At 37.2% G+C, this 18,847-nt stretch overlaps 1 protein-coding gene across 2 annotated transcripts in view; it reads left to right on the plus strand.

The window, feature by feature from the left end:
* REV3L (REV3 like, DNA directed polymerase zeta catalytic subunit) overlaps window positions 1-18,847 on the plus strand; it is a 176,311-nt gene that overhangs the window by 122,955 nt on the left and 34,509 nt on the right. For both annotated transcript variants that reach the window (XM_081530576.1, XM_081530577.1), the window contains exons 19-21: window positions 905-1,020; window positions 3,759-3,877; window positions 12,305-12,423. In XM_081530576.1, the coding sequence (XP_081386702.1) occupies window positions 905-1,020; window positions 3,759-3,877; window positions 12,305-12,423 (354 nt within the window). The remainder of the gene's footprint in view (window positions 1-904; window positions 1,021-3,758; window positions 3,878-12,304; window positions 12,424-18,847) is intronic.

Below are 18,847 nucleotides of genomic sequence, written 5' to 3' on the forward strand. Positions count from 1 at the left end.
AATTTAGAACTTGTGATTTGATAGCATTGCAGTATTTTTTGCTCAAAAGTTTTTGTTCTCCACTTAAGACTATAATCAGTTCTTGTCTTGCCCACACAGTTTTCCTATGAAAGTAAATCATCATGCTATTTTCCTGTGTTCTATAATTAAACTTTTTTTTTATGGTGGCTCACTGTCAAAGTCCTCAGAAAAAGTACAAAATGGCTCCTTCTGAGTTAGATGCAGATTGTCAGTTCAGTTCTACCAGTGCAACCGTGTGACCACAGCAAGCACATGTTTTGTCTAGTTTTTGGTGTTTATCTTCCCCACATTAATCTCACCCCTATTAATATTTCACTCTTCCATTAAACTAAGTCACCTTCCTCTTAAGTTTAGAGGCAAACTTGTCATTGTCGAGACCTTTCTTTATGTGAGGACCAAGTCTTTACTAAAATTCGAGGGAAAAGGAAGAAGTTTCCATTTTCTTTCTCAGCATTACAACTGTTTAGGGACAGTAGAGCACAGAGGAGTAGAAAGTGATGACAGAATGACCTGGGAGATCATTTTCAAAATACAGTATCCACACATGCCCTCATACTTCACCCCACCCCTGTCCACATTATATCTCAATTTTACCCTCATTCTTGCATTTCACTGGTAATGCTTGCCTCCCGCCCGAATTTTTAGCAGCCTCTTTGCCAAGTCATATCAAGTAAACACCTAATCTAAGTAGAAACTACTTTTGCTTTACAAAAGTGGCTTCAAACTTAGAACTCTAAATGCCCCATTCCTTCCTATTTAGAAATTCAATAGGTAAACACTATATCACCCTTTCCCACCTGAGAAATAAAAAATAGATTTTTAATTTTTTAATGAAGAAGCAATTCTTCTGGTTAAAGGTTTAATTTTTTCATTTCTTCTTCAGGTATGATCCCGATATTCTTCTAGGATATGAGATTCAGATGCATTCCTGGGGTTACCTCTTACAGAGGGCTGCTGCTTTAAGTGTTGACTTATGCCAGATGATCTCTCGGGTGCCAGGTAGGACACACTGGGAATGTTTTTTTGTTCAGCTACAGAGCAAATTATGAATAAATAAAGACAAGATTGTTGTTTCAGCCTAATTTTTAATACTAAATTGTGTAAGTTCTAGATATTATCATAACTCCATTATATAAAAATTTGAAAATCAAGGAAAGTGAAAGAAAAATGCTATAATCACTGCTATAGATACCGTTAGTATATCTGTTGTTTATTTTCCTTTCAGTCATCTTTCATATACATACATAGGTCTTTTGGGCTTCCCTACTGGCTCAGTGGTAAAGAATCTGCCTGCCACTGCAGGCAACATGGGTTTGATTCCTGGGTTAGGAAGATTCCCTGGAGAAAGAAATGGCAACTTGCTCCAGTATTCTTTTCCTGGGAAATCCCATGGACAGGGAAGCCTGGCGGGCTACAGTTCATGGGGTCACAAAAGAGTGGGGTACAACTTAGCAAGTAAAAAACAACAAAAAAATAAATTCAGGTCTTTATTTTTTTATGTAACTTTAATCATACATAAATCCCATTTTTACCCAGCATTTTAACATAAGTATTTTTCTGCTTTATGAGGTAGTCTTTATAATCATTATGAAGTACAAAACATTTCTTTGACTTCATAGTTTTATTTTATTTGTCTGTTTCTATATTTTATCTATTTGGTGAGGAAGGAGGAGATGGTAGAGAAACACAAACTGTTGGTTTTGGGGGGGGGGTGTCAGGCTAAAAAATTACATGAATTTTGAAGTTTATTCCTCAAAAGTGTTATTCTAATTGAAGAAGGAGACAATAATATTCATACCAAAATTAGTTTTAAAAGCATTTTTTTAATTATGTTTTCTTTATAGTTGCCAAATTTTTAATAACTTTGTCTTAAAGGCTCCACACAAGTCTGACTAGGAAAAAGTAGTATATGGTTGGAAAGGCTTAAAGGTCAAATACAAAATTAGTAAAACCAGTCAAGATACGTCCTGAAAGGGGTTATGAAGTCAATAAAATATCCAAAGTGTTGGTAAATAGAAAGAGAAGGGTTGAAGCTAGAAGATTCAAGGACAGCAAATATTTTGAGCTTTGCAAAATCTTAGGATAAAAAGACAGCTGCTTTTAGCTTTTCATGGAATTAATTTTTTGTAGCTTCTGTGTCCGTTGAGCGAAGAATAGTGATATATTTCAGTTTTTCTCATCATTTCATTGGGGATAGGGTTCTGAACATTGAGGATAGGTAGCATGAGTGTTCAGTGCACTTACTAGTTGATTAATTTGTAACAAGGTAGATGACTTTAGAATAATGAATGAAACTTCCTGTCCTTTTAGAACATTGCTGAAACCATTTATGAGGTGGCATAAAACCATAGAAAGGGCATGATTTAAGGAGGCATAGTAAAGAGCACTAGTGGTAAAGAGTTCATTGTACAGAAAGTACCTGGATTCAAACCCTGGCCAACAGGATTTGGATGTCCCAACAGGATAAGTTACTTAACCTATCGATACTTCAGTTTGTTCATCTGTAAAATGGGGATATAATGGAACTTATTCCATAGGGTGATTGTAAAATACTGAGAACGTAATAAACATTATGTAAGTGTTAAATTAAAACCTTTTTTAAAATTGATTTATAATATTGTGCTATAATATTGTGTCATGCAGTATAGCACAGGAAATTATACCTATTATCTTGTAATAAACTTTAATGGAATATAATCTGCAAACATGCTAAATCATTATGCTGTACACTTGAAAAAATCTTTTAAGCATTATGTCTCTAAAATAAAGAAGAGCGGTAGGTGTGTCTACATGGTCTTTATAATCAACTAACCCAGGTTTAGAATACTGGTTTTGTTACTACATGACCTGGGGCAAGATAAAACATGTCTGAGTAGAAAGTATAATTTTTATTTTGCACTATAGTACAAACATAATAAAGTAGCTGTATTAAAATAAAATAATGTTAGTAAAGTTCTTGTACTCTACAGACATTCAAATACCGTTGTTATTCAGTTGCTAAGTCTTGTCTGACTCTTCGCGACCCCATGGACTGCAGCACACCGGGCTTCTTTGTCCTTCACTATCTCCTGGAGTTTGCTCAAACTCATGTCCATTGAGTCGATGAATATACTTATTATTCCAGAGCGTCTAATCAACAACATTCTTATATACCCAGTGTTATATACTTGAAACACATTTTGATTTCTATTCTAGATAAAATCATCACTTAGAAACTAAACTCAGAAGTCTCTATGCTATAAGAGGTACTCTTCAACTAGTTAATAGAATTTCATCCTCAATACGAACATCATTAATTAATGTCAACAAATTTTCAGAGAATTGTTTAGGTTAAAAATTCTACCACTTTTTTGCAAGAAATGACCAGTTTCATAATAAATATTTTTCATCCAGACACCAAAGAATGATGCGATATTAGGTATTCATAAAACTAGCACCACTAATTATCATATTTAAAGAGGAAAGGATTTATTTTAAAAATACATGTGTGTGTATACATATGTTTTACTGTTAAAAATATGTACAGTTTTCAGATACATTTATTTCACAAAATTCTTTTATAACTTAAAGAGGACAGAAAAACCTATCAAAATAATTATTCTCTTAAGTCTAATACAAAATAGACTGTGAATTACATTTAATCCTTAATCTTCATTTTTATTATTCTCATTTTCTTATGATTTGCTTGGAAATTTGGTTTCTATGAGTCCTGATGCAGTCTGTATTCATTTCTATAGATGACAAAATTGAGAACAGATTTGCAACCGAAAGAGATGAGTATGGATCAGATACAATGAGTGAGATAAATATTGTTGGCCGAATTACACTAAATCTTTGGAGAATCATGAGAAATGAGGTAAGGTACTTTATCTGAAACTTGGTTTGGAAGTAAGAGATTAGATCAATATAATGATTTAGTCATTATAGAACGTTAGTATAGCTTCCTATGTAGTGTATGCTTCTTTGTGAACTACTTTTGTTATACTTAAGAGTTTCAAAAACAAATACTACTTTCTAAAATGCAAAGCTATAAAAGTACTTAACTTCGTTATTGATGATTTTTTCCGTTTCTGTCTAAGCACAAATAGCATTGGCTATGTAAGTCTATAGCTGTCAAAATGTTATCTTGTATGTATGGAATGTTGTATAATTTCATCACTTTTTGCTCTTAAATCATTTTTACACAAGGCCAGATAAACTCAACTTGGCCTTTTTAATTTATTATAGTAAGAAAAATTCAGTGTAGACATAGGAAAGAACTTTTTGAAATTAGGATATTTAAAACCTAGGTGAATTAGAAAGGGACTTCCCTCGTGGCTCAGTGATAAAGAATCCACTTGCCAATGCAAGAGACATGAGTTTGATCCCTGGGTCAGGGAGACCCCCTGGAGAAGGAAATAGCAACCCACTTTAATATTCTTTCCTGGGAAATTCCATGGGCAGAGGAGCCCAGCTGGCTATAGTCCGTGGGGTCGCAAAAGAGTCAGACACAACTTAGCAACTCAACAAGAAATAATTGGAAAGACAGTACTTGGAAATAATTAATAGCACATTCCAATTGAGTCTTTGGAGACCCAGATAAGGAGTTTTGGTAATTTGAAACTATCTTACTAATATGCAATCACTCTTTCACCAAAAATGTAAGAAAAAAGATATATACAATAAATTGGTCTATTCTCAGATTTTGGACTTATAGTATCAGATAAAATGTTTATATTTTAAAGAGGAGTCTATTCTTCAACTACTTCCTTTTGAAACTACGTTCTATTTCTGTTGTAAACTTATTATTTGTTGTGATCTTTTCTGGCTCTTCTAGGTTTATATAAAAATTTGAATTTCCAGACATGTTCTCTGCAATTCTTTTGGGACCTATCACACAGTAATTCTTCCAGTTAAGGAAATACACTCTTTATATCGAATTTAGGTATTGTTTTTAAAAATAATTTTATTTATTCATGCATTTATGGCTGTGCTGGGTCTTCTTTGCTGCTCGAGCTTTTCTCTAGTTCTGTGAGTGTGGGCTACTCTCTAGTTGAGGTGGGAGGGCTTCTCATTATGGGCTCTAGGGCACAAAGCCTTCACTAGTTGTGGTATGTGGGTTCGGTAGTTGCAGTTCCCAGGCTCTCAAGCACAAGCTCAGTAGTTGTGGCACACAGGCTTAGTTGCTCTGTAGCATGTGGGATCTTCCCGGACCAGGGATGGAACTTGTGTCTCCTGCATTAGCAGGCAGATTTTTTTTTACCACTGAGCCACCAGGAAAGCCTTCCCATTTTTATTTTCTCTCTGCACCATAGACCTGAAGTTATGCTCACATTTTATCTAATTTGAAAATGTACCATATATTTATCTACTTGAGGATAATTTTATCCTGTTGTTTCTTCTTAAAATATTGTCAGCACAATAATGCCCCAGTGATTTCAAAAATACAACTGACCCTCAAACAACATAGCTTTGAACTGAACAGATCCACTTGTTGGCAAATTTTTTTCCCCCAATAAATACATACTACAGTATTATACAATCTGCAGGTTGGTTGAATCTGCAATGCAGATATGCAGACATGAAGAGCTAACTGTAAAGTTATACACAGACGTTTCAACTTCATGCGGGTCAGTGCCGCTAACCCCTGTGTTGTTCAAAGGTCAACTGCAATTCCTAGTGACACAGCATAGAAAATGGAAGATACAGAGATTATGATGTATTTGTTTCGTATATTCTATTATATATTTCAAACTTCAGTCTCTGATACTGCCTGGAATGAACACATAAGTATATAAACACAAAATTAAATTATTGAGTCTTAGTTTTAGGGGTCTTTTCATTCCTGAAAATCCAAAAGGCAGCTCTAACAATTATCAACTATTAGCTTAAAAATCACAGTTTAAAGAGGAAGTATTTTTTCAAAGTTCAGGGCTTTCTTTAGTCCTTAAGGAAAATTCAAAGTCAAGGGCTTTCTCTAATTCTAGGCTGAATATGTAACATCTCTGTTCTTTTTTTGTATCTGTGAGGAACAACTGTGAGAAAGTTATGAGTAGGGTAATTTATCCCAGTCTCCCCAACTTTTCCTGGATGAGCCAAATTAGATTATCACTTTTTGTCTAACCCAAAGTACTCCTGGCAATTTGGAAATTTCCATGAAATTCTGAGTACACTTGTGAGAAATATTGTCTTGTATCAAGTTGTACAGAATTTTAAGGGTTATGATTTTGGCTCTAAGAATTTCTTTATATTAGAGGCCCTTAAACTATTATTCTGTATTTAAACAGCTCCAGAAGCTCCTTTTTATCTTTATTTCTTTGTATCTCCCTATGGCACTCAGCTATTTCTAACTCTATTATTGTTTTTTTTAATCTTTATATTTGTTTTTAATATATTCTTTATTTAAAAATAATTTATATTTCCTATTTTAAAAAAACAGAAGAGTTTGTAAAATGAAAGTGAAATCCCCCTGTTCTTTCTAGGACACCTCAACAACAGTTGCACCACCCAGATACAATTTATAGCTGAATGGGTATCTTTTTTTAAAATGTTACTTTGGATTTAAAATTTATTTTATTTTTTTAATATACTGTTAATAATTTTCACTGTCCTGCAAAACTTTAACATAGAATTACTGCTATTCCCTCTAGACTCTGAATCCTCAGTAACAAAATGCCTCTTAATAGTGCTCATGATATACTTGTTGACTGCTTGAATGAAAGAATACATGACTCTTCCCCCAAAGGACTTTATTTAGAGGCCTTCTAGATATCAACTTAATCCAGGCTTTTCAAGAATTTGCAAAGTAGGTTGGAAATAGATCAGTTTCAACAAATATTGAACTGATTCAGTTCAACAGATATTACCGAACGCCATCTCTAGTGCACAGATCTGGGCAAATCTGTTTCAGATTTAGATCAAGTTAAGTTTTATATCAAATTAAGATTAAGGGTATAGCTGTTTCCTCTATTTTAGCAGGCAGGGAGGCACACTATTGTTGCAGATGTTAGGTGGATAAATGTGAGGATGAGAATTTGTGTAAGCTCTTGTTGCTTCAGTTTTTTTTCTAATAATTTTTAAAATTTTATTTATTATTGGCTGTGCTGGGTCTTTGTTGCTGCTTGAGCTTTTCTCTAGTTGCAGTGAGCGGGGGTTACTCTTGATTGTGGCATGCAGGTTTCTCGTGGTGGCGTCTCCTTGCGGAGCACAGGCTCGATAGTTGTGGCGCATGGAGTTAGTTGCTCCACAGCATGCGGGTTCTCCCCAGATCAGGGATCAAACCCATGACTCCTGCATTGGCAGGCATATTCTTTACTACTGAGCCACAAGGGAAGCCCCTGTTTCAGTTTTCTCTGTGAAATAAGAAGCACTGTTTTCAGCACATTTGGAGGGGCTCTTTGGGTTTGAAGAGAGAAGTGTCATCTGGGGGAATTTGAGAGTGGTTAATTAAGAAAATATAGAAGCTAGACATTGACTACCCAATTGAGATTTGCATCGGGAAAGTAAAGTGATACCTGCCAACTGTGTTCAGATTCACAGATACAAGTACAGAGTAACAGAGGTTTAGATTTGAGCACAGCTTGCAGGCAAAGAATTATGGCTTTACTAAAATTGAATTAATTACAAAGGAAGCAAGAGGGGGCAGAGAACCAAATGTTATTGTGAGGTTAGGATTATGATAATTGACTGTGAAGTTGAGCTAGGTTAGGAGCAAAGAGGTCAAGGCACCAAGGGGAGTAAACCAGAAGGAGACAGTGTTAAGAGGATGGGTTGCATGAAATTATGGAGAGGATACAATTACTGGTAATCACAGGTCTCGGAGTATGATCATTGAGTTGGTTAAGGTGATACAGAGGCACTGATGTGATTTTATCTTGGAGACTTGTCTCCTAAGGAAATGGCAACCCACTCCAGTACTCTTGCCTGGAAAATCCTATGGACAGAGGAGCCTGGTAGGCTGCAGTCCATGGGTTCGCTAAGGGTCAGACATGACTGAGCGACTTCACTTTCACTTTTCACTTTCATGCATTGGAGAAGGAAATGGCAACCCACTCCAGTGTTCTTGCCTGGAGAATCCCAGGGACGGGGGAGCCTGGTGGGCTGCCATCTGTGGGGTCGCACAGAGTCGGACACGACTGAAGTGACTTAGCAGTGGTGTAGAAGGGGAGAAGACCAGAGGTAAGGAAACCAGTGAGAACATTATTGTAGTACCTCAAATGAAAGTTGACAGTGATATCAGGATTCACAAAACAGTTTAGAGAGTATACAAGAATTGGATGTAAAAAAAGATGAAGATGTGTCGAGAATGATTATCAGGGTTCTGGCATAGATGGTTTAAGATCACATTTAGATGAAGATTAAGGATAATGAGCATGAGGTATCAGTCATATATCCACGTAAATATACTCAGCAGACATTTAAGTAGGAAAGTCCCAATTGTGGGGTAGAGTCTGGATGAGAGGTACAGCCTGGGAGGTCATGTTAGAGTGTGGGTGAGCTCACCAAGAAGTAAATGGAGAGAGCCAGCAGGGTTGAGGCAAGCACAACGTTTTTGTGAATGAAAACATTTTGAGAAATAGAGGAATCAGATGCTAAGGAGGAGTAGTCCAGATAATAAGTTCTCTGAGGACAGAGAGCATGTTTGAAATGAGTGTGGGGGCAGGCAGTGATGTGTATGTATACACGTATCTCCCATATATATGGTTTTGATAGACCATCTGTCACTGACCCTACAGGCATGTAAGAGCCAAATGAGACATAAATGATATATACATTTAGAGGAAAGACAGATCACTGTTGAGTCTTGGTGCAGAGTGAGGAGTGAGTGGGAAGGAGGTACAGAGATGTTCCTGCTGTCAAAGAACACTCTGGGAGATAGACTTGTCACCGATAATTGGTGTGTAGGAGGGTGCAGAGTAAGCAGCTGTAACAAAAGAATACCACCCAGCAATAAAGAACGATGAAATATTGTCACACTGAACAGCTATTGAATCTCAAAGGTAATTTTGACCAGATAAAAAGAAAACCAGATAAATAATAGTACATGTTAAATGTTTCCATTTAAAGTATGGAAATAATGAAGTTTTAAAATGAACAAGCCTAGTCTATAACTTTGGCGAGTATTGAGTGGGAAAGGGCACAAGGCAGCCTTCCAGTATCCTAGAAATTTCTTCATCTATGTGGTGGTTACATGGATGTATACATACATTAAAATTCATGGGTTCACTATAAATTTGTGTTCAGTTCAGTCACTCAGTCGTGTCCGACTCTTTGTGACCCCATGGACTGCAGCACGCCAGGCTTCCCTGTCCATCACCAGCTCCCAGAGCTTGCTCAAACTTATGTCCATTGAGACAGTGATGCCATCCAACCATCTCATCCTCTGTCGTCCCCTTCTCCTCCTGCTCTCAATCTTTCCCAGCATCATGGTCTTTTCAAATGAGTCAGCTCTTGGTATCAGGTGGCCAAAGTATTGGAGTTTCAGCTTCAGCCTCGGTCCTTCCAATGAATATTCAGGACTGATTTCCTTTAGGATGGACTGGTTGGATCTCCTTGCTGTCCAAGGGACTCTCAAGAGTCTTCTCCAACACTACAGTTCAAAAGCATCAATTCTTTGGTGCTCAGCTTTCTTTATAGTGCAACTCTCACATCCATACATGACTCCTAGAAAATCCATAGCTTTGACTAGACAGACCTTTTTTGGCAAAGTAATGTCTCTGCTTTTTAATAAGCTGTCTAGGTTGGTCGTAACTTTTCTTCCAAGGAGCAAGCGTCTTTTAATTTCATGGCTGCAGTCACCAACTGCAGTGATTTTGGAGCCCAAAAAAATAAAGTCTGTCACTCTTTCCATTGTTTCCCCATCTATTTGCCATGAAGTGATGGGACCGGGTGCCACCATCTAGTTTTCTGAATGTTGAGCTTTAAGCCAACTTTTTCACTCTCCTCTTTCACTTTCATCAAGAGGCTCTTTAGTTCTTCGCTTTCTGCCATAAGGGTGGTGTCATCTGCATATCTGAAGTTATTGATATTTCTCCTGGCAATCTTGATCCCAGCTTGTGCTTCATCCAGGCTGGCATTTCTGTATAAAGTTTATGTCAATCAGAACTTTTAATTGAAGGCTCTGGGGAAGTGAGGAACAACTGAGGGAGTAAGGTGATAGGATAATAGGGCCCAGGCACTTCCTCATTGTCTCCTTCCACTTTCTCCCTTTCCTCTTTACTTCCTGGTTCCCCTGCAGTGATTCTCTGATTGCTTCTCCCCATTCTGAGGAATTTGTTTCTGAAGTGACTAACCATTGTATATTGCACATTGACTCTATGAATGGAAAAGTGTAACCACACCTCTTATCAGCAGATTCCTTTATCAGTAAATAAATGGCCAAGGACTACAATACTTTCTTCCTTTATATTAGTTCTAGCTTTGATCTTTTGTCATTTCGGTTCAGTTCAGTCGCTCAGTCGTGTCTGATTCTTTGCGACCCCATGAACCACATTATTCCAATGTTTAACTCACTTAGATTGCCTTCTAAAACAAATAACAAATTCCCAATTTTTACTTTTAGATTTATATGTCAACTTGTGGAGTAAACCACTCTAAAGATTGGAAACATTCCAAGTATCTTAATTTTAGACTTCATGTTTCTTTCCTTTAATTTTACTTATAGCTGGGATTATAGCTGAGCATTTTTATGCTTCTGTGACACTAATAAAACCCAAAGTAGAGTGGGTGCTACAAGGTTATAATATTTTAGCCTTAATCCAATTTATGAAATAAACTATTTTATCTATTTTAATCTATTTGAAATAAAATCAACTCAGAACATAGGTCTGCCATCTGCCTCAGGTATTACAGACCAATTTCTAAAATTTTATATAAGTGTAGTTTGAGATCACAGAATTTCCCAGTTAATCCTTGTAGATCATCTTACATGGCAGACTTTAAGTCTTCCCATAATGAAAGAGCTGCAAGGTGATCTTTTCTGGAGAGATTTTTTGCTTGTTTTAATGGTGATGTATACTCTAGCAGAAGTATTGGTTTGGTCTGAAGTGCTATACTCTGTATTAGGTAATCATGTAACTACCTGAGGTCAGATATTTGGTTTCATTTTCTGTGAAACTAAATAGAAAAAAATTTTAAACTAAATTAAAATATTCATTAACATGTAGAAGAGTCGTTCAGGTATGGGGATTTGATAATGAGTTATTCATTTATTTTTGAGGGAAGTACTCCAGGGCAATACCAATTTTTGTAAATAGTAGTAATTTACTTCCAAGATAATGTGTTGGTACCTGTTTTATAGTGGTGACTTTATAATAAATAGCCTCATTCCAAAGTTTAAAAGTCTGTATCCAAGTGTAAGTTACATACACACACTCCATGAAATATGCCACATTTTGGTGCTGTTTTTCTGGAGATTGATAGAAATTGTAGATGAAGTGAGACCAGTTTGGGTCACTGGACTGAGATGAGCTTAACTTCAGTCTCTGTTTTGTACTTGTTGGATTGTAGAAGTAGAAAAGAAATGTGAAGTGCTATTTGAACTGTTCCTCACAACCTCAAGCTGCCCTAAGAACGGTGACTGCTGCTTCCTTAATTTTCATTTACAGTGAAATAACTGTCTTTGTCTAGACTGCTGTGTCTTGTAGGTATTTATGAGAGATCATCTAGCTAGAGGTATGTTTTTATGAATTTGGACCCTTTTCCGGTATTCTTTTCCCAGTAACACAGCTTTCACTTACGTATTTTGAAGATAAAGAAACATTTCTCCCACTTCTTGTTAATCTTTTGCTTTGGAGATGAAGTTAACTGACTCTATAATGTCCGTGTATTGGGTCTTAGTACTGATGTTATTCTTGGGAGCAGGATGAATGCCTGCCTTTAACTAGGTAACTCATTCTTGAATCTGTGGGAGCATGTTAATCAGCATGTCATCCAGGACCAAAAAGTAAGTATGGAAAGAACAAAAAATTAATGTGCTTGACAATAATCTGTCAGTATTTGTATTGGCATAGATATAAACAGAAGTGATAAGAACTGGGATCACTAAAGTATTATATGACCAAGTTGAATCTTACAGGTCTGATTATTTTTCCAATTAAATGTTAATTTATTACAAACATTTCTGTCCAGTAGGCTGTATCTACATAGTTTTAAATTAATTGTGATTAAATTGTAACATAGATTATTTTTACAAGTAGCTTTCATATCATATGAAAAGTTAGAAATAATATTTAGAATCTTTTAGAAACAAATTCGCACCTAAGTATGAGTGTTATTATAATGGAGTTTTTCTTTTTTTTCCTAGGTGGCTCTAAATAACTACACCTTTGAAAATGTGAGCTTTCATATTCTTCATCAGCGCTTTCCCCTCTTTACTTTACGAGTCTTATCAGATTGGTTTGATAACAAGACAGATCTATACAGGTAATGTTTTATAACTCTGAAGAGGATAATATCTCTTTTTAAAAATCAATAGTGAAGTGGAAGTCAGTCAGTTGTGTCCAACTCTTTGTGACCCCATGGACTATACAGTCCATGGAATTCTCTAGGCCAGAATACTGGAGTGGGTAGCTGTTCCCTTCTCCAGGGGATCTTCCCAACCCAGGGATCGAACCCAGGTCTCCTGCATTGCAGGCGGATTCTTTACCAGCTAAACCACAAGGGAAGCCCAAGAATACTGGAGTGGGTAGCCTATCTCTTCTCCAGCAAATCTTCCTGACTCAGGAATTGAACCGGGGTCTCGGCTGCATTGCAGGCGGATTCTTTACCAACTGAGCTATCAGGGAAGCCCTATTACTGGAGTATAATTTATATACAATAAAAAGTACACATTTAAAGTATACTGTGCAGTGACTTTGAAAAATGTATACACCCTGTAACCACTACCCCAATCAAGATAAAGAACATTTCTAACACCCAGAAAATCCCCATATACAGCTCTGTCATTAATCTGACTATTCCTTAACCACCCACATAAGTACAAATTGAATTTCTATTCCTATAGATTAGTTTTGCAGTTTTAGAACTATTATTAGAATTATTTACAGAGTACCCTTTTGTGTCTGTCTTAAGAATCTCAGCATGTTTTTTGAGATTCAACCATGTTGCACAAACCAGAGTTTGTTCCTATTTATATTACAAAATAATATTCATTTGTATGAGGATACCACAGTTTACCCAGTCACCTGTTGAGGGACAATTGAGTTGTTTCTGGTTTGAGGCTATTGTGAATAAAACTATATGCATATGTTTTCATTTCTCTAGGAATGAAATTGCCAGGTCACATGATTAGCATGTTTAACCTTTTAAGAAACTGCTGAATTGTTTTCTTTGCAGTTCTGCTAGTGCAAGACTGCTGGAAACAAACTCTCTCAGCCTGTATTTATCTGAAAATGTCTTCATCTCACCCTTACATTTGAATGATATTTTCACTAATTCTGGAGTTGAGAATTCTTTTTCTTTCACTGCTGTAAAAATTTTATTGCCTTTTCCTGTGGCCTTCATTATTTCTGATGAGGAATCAACAGTCATTCTCCTTTTTCCAGTGTATGGAAAAGTCAGGCTTAATGAGTGGATGGCTGCTGCTGCTGTTCTGTATAAGGCTCAGAGTGGAGACAGGCAGATTATTCACTTCCCTAGGCCCAGAGTTAGTCTCTGAGAGTTCCTGTTCTCCTTGGCCTTGGGGATGAGGCTTCTTTAGCATTCCTGCTCGTTCCACGATGGCGATGGACCTCCGCTTTGCATCACTGCCAGGTCCTGGTCCAAGCAGGTTTCCTGACTCTCCCACAGAGAAAAATGGCTTACGCTTCTACTCCTGCCTCTGCAGTGGTGTTTCTTTGCCTGAAAGCTGTGGTGGGAATGTTTCTTTCCCCTTTCTTAGTGGTAGACAACTGCTGCTTATTACTTGGTACAAGGCCCACAGTTGGAACAGGGGAGGTTTCCTGCCTTTCCTTCTAGTGCAGTTTTTAATACCAACCTTCTCCCAGCCACAGACATCTTTGGCATCTTTTCTTTTCTCAAAGATAGTGAATCTGCATAAACCCTAAGGATTGGCGAGTTTCCTCCTAGTCCCACAGCAGCTCAAGGTTTCATATGAGAGAAGGGTTGGAGGAAGTTGTAAGGTTTCACTTCTGTGTGCCCTGCCCTAGTGTCTAGGGCTTCCAGTGATTCTAAATAGTCATGCTGGCTCATATATGACCTTTAAGAATTTAATAACACGTTAACTGTTCCTTCTTACCTGCTTTTATGACTGTTGCTTCTCTCCTGTTCTCTGCCAAAGATGAAATATGTTATGTGTCCTTTCTATCCTTCGATGGGTTTCTTACCTATGAAATTTAGTTCACCTGATTCTTTTAGTGGAGGTGATGGAATTCCAGTTGAGCTATTTCAAATCCTAAAAGATGATGCTGTGAAAGTGCTGCACTCCATATGTCAGCAAATTTGGAAAACTCAGCAGTGGCCACAGGACTGGAAAAGGTCAGTTTTCATTCCAATTCCAAAGAAAGGAAATGCCAAAGTATGCTCAAACTACCACACAATTGCAGTCATTTCACGCGCTAGTAAAGTAATGCTCAAAATGCTCCAAGCCAGGCTTCAGCAATATGTGAACTGTGAACTTCCAGATGTTCAAGCTGGTTTTAGAAAAGGCAGAGGAACCAGAGATCAAATTGCCAACATCCACTGGATCATCGAAAAATCAAGACAGTTCCAGAAAAACATCTATTTCTGCTTTATTGACTATGCCAAAGCCTTTGACTGTGTGGATCCCAATAAGCTGTGGAAAATTCTTCAAGAGATGGGAATACCAGACCACCTGACCTGCCTCTTGAAAAACCTGCATGCAGGTCAGGAAGCAACAGTTGGCACTGGACATAGAACAACAGACTGGTTCCAGATAGGAAAAGGAGTACATCAAGGCTGTATATTGTCACCCTGCTTATTTAACTTATATGCAGAGTACATCATGAGAAATGCTGGGCTGGAGGAAGCTCACAAGCTGGAATCAAGATTGCCGGGAGAAATATCAATAACCTCAGATATGCAGATGACACCACCCTTATGGCAGAAAGTGAAGAACTAAAGAGCCTCTTGATGAAAGTGAAAGAGGAGAGTGAAAAAGTTGGCTTAAAGCTCAACATTCAGAAAACAAAGATCATAGCATCCGGTCCCATCACTTCATGGCAAATAGATGGGGGAACAGTGAGAGACTTTATTTTGGGGGCTCCAAAATCACTGCAGATGGTGATTGCAGCCATGAAATTAAAAGACGCTTGCTCCTTGGAAGAAAAGCTATGACCAACCTAGACAGCATTTTAAAAAGCAGAGACATTCCTTACCGACAAAGGTCCGTCTAGTCAAGGCTATGGTTTTTCCAGTGGTCATGTATGGATGTGAGAGTTGGACTGTAAAGAAAGCTGAGCGCCAAAGAATTGATGCTTTTGAACTGTGGTGTTGAAGAAGACTCTTGAGAGTCCCTTGGACGGCAAGGAGATCCAACCAGTCCATCCTAAAGGAGATCAGTCCTGGGTGTTCATTAGAAGGACTGATGTTGAAGCTGAAACTCCAATACTTTGGCCACCTGGTGCAAAGAGCTGACTCATTTGAAAAGACCCTGATGCTGGGAAAGATTGGGGGCAGGAGGAGAAGGGGATGACAGAGGATGAGATGGTTGGATGGCATCACCGACTCAATGGACATGAGTTTGGGTGGGCTCCGTGAGTTGATATTGGACAGGGAGGCCTGGCGTGCTGCAGCTCATGGGGTCGCAGAGTCGGACACAACTGAGCGACTGAACTGAACTGATTCTTTTACAACCTCAACTTACTTTGGCTTCAATTAAACTTTTGATTTTGTATATTATCCAGGTTTTTATCATTGTTAGACTGGAGTGATGTGCTTTTGCAGCTTTCTACATCTGAAGCAGAATTATATTTTCCTGGCTGTTTTCAAGTTTTTTTCTTTTTGCCTTTGTTTTCCATAATTTCACTATGTATATTATACTAACTGATAGTGTCCCACAGATCCTTGAGGCTCTGTACATTTTTCATTTTTTTTTCTAATGATCTGTCTTTAAGTTTACTAACTTTCTTCAGTTGTCACCAACCTGCTGTTAAGAACAACCAGTAAATTTTGTATTTCAGTTATTTTTAGTCCCGTATTCTCATTTGGATTTTTCTTTTGATAGTTTCTGTATTTGGCTGATTTCCCCGTCCACTCATTAAGACTGTATTTTTCTTTTAACTTTTTAAATATCTTTTCTTTAGATTTTTGAACATATCTTGTAATAGTTTCTAAATTCAGCACCTGGCCATCTCTGTATTTGTTTCTGTTGACTGCTTTTTAACTGTGGGTCATGTTTTTTTGTTTCTTTGCATGATTATGTAATGGATATTACTGATGTTCTGTTGTACAGATTCTGGATTTTTATTATCCTCCTCTGAAGCATGTTTATTTTTGTTCTAGCCAGCAATTCAGTTATTGGCTGATCACCTTGAGCGTACCTGCTTTTTGTGCTTTGTTAAGATGAATCTCTGGAAAGCCGAAAGTGCTCTCTTATCCCTCCAACTTGACAAGACTCAGTCTCCATATTCTATCCCACAGGCCTGTTGTTAGTGCTTGGTTTTAGGTTTGCCTGCGGTGGCCTTACTTTATGCCTTACTCCCAAGGCGTGGTTTTTCTGAGCTCTTAGCTGGATGCTTAGGTTATTCATAAGGGGTTATTGAAGTCTCTCCACTCGGGCATCGCCAGACCTTCAACTACAACATTGTCTTACAAGTTCTGTTCCAGACTCAGGTCCACAACAGCTACTCTCTAGTAAGCCTCTCCCTGCTCATTTTTCAGCATAGCCCTGGGCCACTCACAAGAAACCCTAATCTGTACTACTAACTCCTAACTCCTGCCCCTTGCACAGATGCCCTTTTCCACAGATCGCAGATACAGCCTGCCTGAACTCTAGGCTCTTGTCTCTTCGTCTTGGCAGTATAGCCACACTGCTCAGACCTAGCATACTGTACTGGGTTTAGGAAATTATCTCCAGGCAACCTGGGGCTCATCTCATATGAGTTTCCCTTCTCTCAAGGAGCATCGTTCTGCACTGCCTATTGCTCACTGCCCAGAAACAGTTACCCTGAATCTTTTATCCAGGAGAGCTAGTCTAGTACCAGTTACTCTTCTGTAATCTGAAGTGAAAGTTTCCACCTCTGCTTTTCTTTAAAGGTAAAATGGATAGTAATAAGCTTAGAAAATATCTGTATAAAGAACATAGTCTTAAAATTAAGGTATCTGATGTTAGAAATTAATAGAGCTGCTTACTGAGTTATAAGGCCATACGATGGTGAGGATGGGAAGACTGAACCCTAAACACAATTTGCTACATTTGAAGTGACTGCTTTCTGAGCATGTCCTCTTGTCCTCCAGTCTCCTTTAAGGAATCTCAAGGGAGTGAAGTGAAATCACAGAAAGTACGGAGCTTATGATCAAGCCTTATAGAAATAGAAGCTTAGGAGAAGTTATATACCAGTAAATAAAATGAAACTTGATATTAAACTTAATAACTACATTTAGTGGTTTGTTTATAAACCCTAGAGTGTTCTAAATGTATATTTTGCTACATCTAATTAGGTGTTATATAGGATGATAAATATGTTTTTGCCAAGTAAAATCAAGAAACTGGACTTAATATATTTTAAAGGAACTGATTGAATCCACATATATGCATTATCTTAGCTTTACATTTGGCTATATGTATTACTGAAGGATTATATGAATGATCTAAAATAATACATATTAAAATGTGATTAGTTTTTTTGCCTATCAAACTAAAATAATTTTTAAAATTACAATCCCTAGTGTTGACAAAGATGCATGGAAACACTTTACTAGTATGAATGTAAATTATTAAGATTATCTGAAAAGCAGTGTGTCACTTCATATTAAAAAGACCAAATCTAGGAATTTATCTTAAAGAAATATTTAAGCATCTGTACATAGAGTTAACTACAAAGATGCTCATCCCTGGTGGTCCAGTGGTTAGGACTCCATGCTTCCACTTCAGGGAGTGTGGGTTTCATCCCTGGTTGGGGAACTTAAGATTCTACATGCCACGTGGGGTGGCCAAGAGAAAAATGTTCACCACAGCATTGTTTATAGTAATAAAAGATACTCAACAAATCCACTAAATTGTTACAACCATACAATAGTATACTCAGTAGCTATAAATAATACATAAATGTGGAGAAATAGTCACAATACATTGTAAAAAATGCAAGTTACAGAACAGTATTTCTATTCATTTTACTTTAAAAATTGAGTATTAATAAAGTTTAAGGGTTTTTTTTTGTTTGCTTCGTTCTTTTTAACAGTTTTTTTCGGATGTGATTCTCTCACGTACCATACTATTCATCCATTTAAAGTGTACAGTTCAGTGGTTTTTATTGTATTGCGAGTTGTGCAACCATCATCACAATAAATTTTAGAATATTTCCATTCTTCATCTCTTAGCCATCACCCTCCAACCCTCCCTTCTTCACCTCCTTCTCCCCCTCATCCCCATCTTAAGCAACCACTAGTCTACTTTCTGTCTCCATAGATTTGCCTGTTCTGGACCTTTCATATAAGTGGAATCATACAGTATATTGCCTTTTGTGACTGGCCTGTTTCAGAATATACAGTCCAGATTCATTCATGTTGTAGCATGTATTAATACTTCATTTCCTTTTTTACCAAATAATATCTCATTGTGTGGGTATATACCACATTTTACTTACTCATTCATTAGTTGATGGACACCTGAGTTATTTGCACATTTTGGCTATTTTGAAAATGCTGTTATGAATATTTACAAGTTTTA

The sequence above is a fragment of the Giraffa tippelskirchi genome, chromosome 9 (genome assembly GCF_054371585.1).
Source record: "Giraffa tippelskirchi isolate mGirTip1 chromosome 9, T2T-mGirTip1v1.2.pri, whole genome shotgun sequence".
Taxonomy (NCBI): Eukaryota; Metazoa; Chordata; class Mammalia; order Artiodactyla; family Giraffidae; genus Giraffa; species Giraffa tippelskirchi.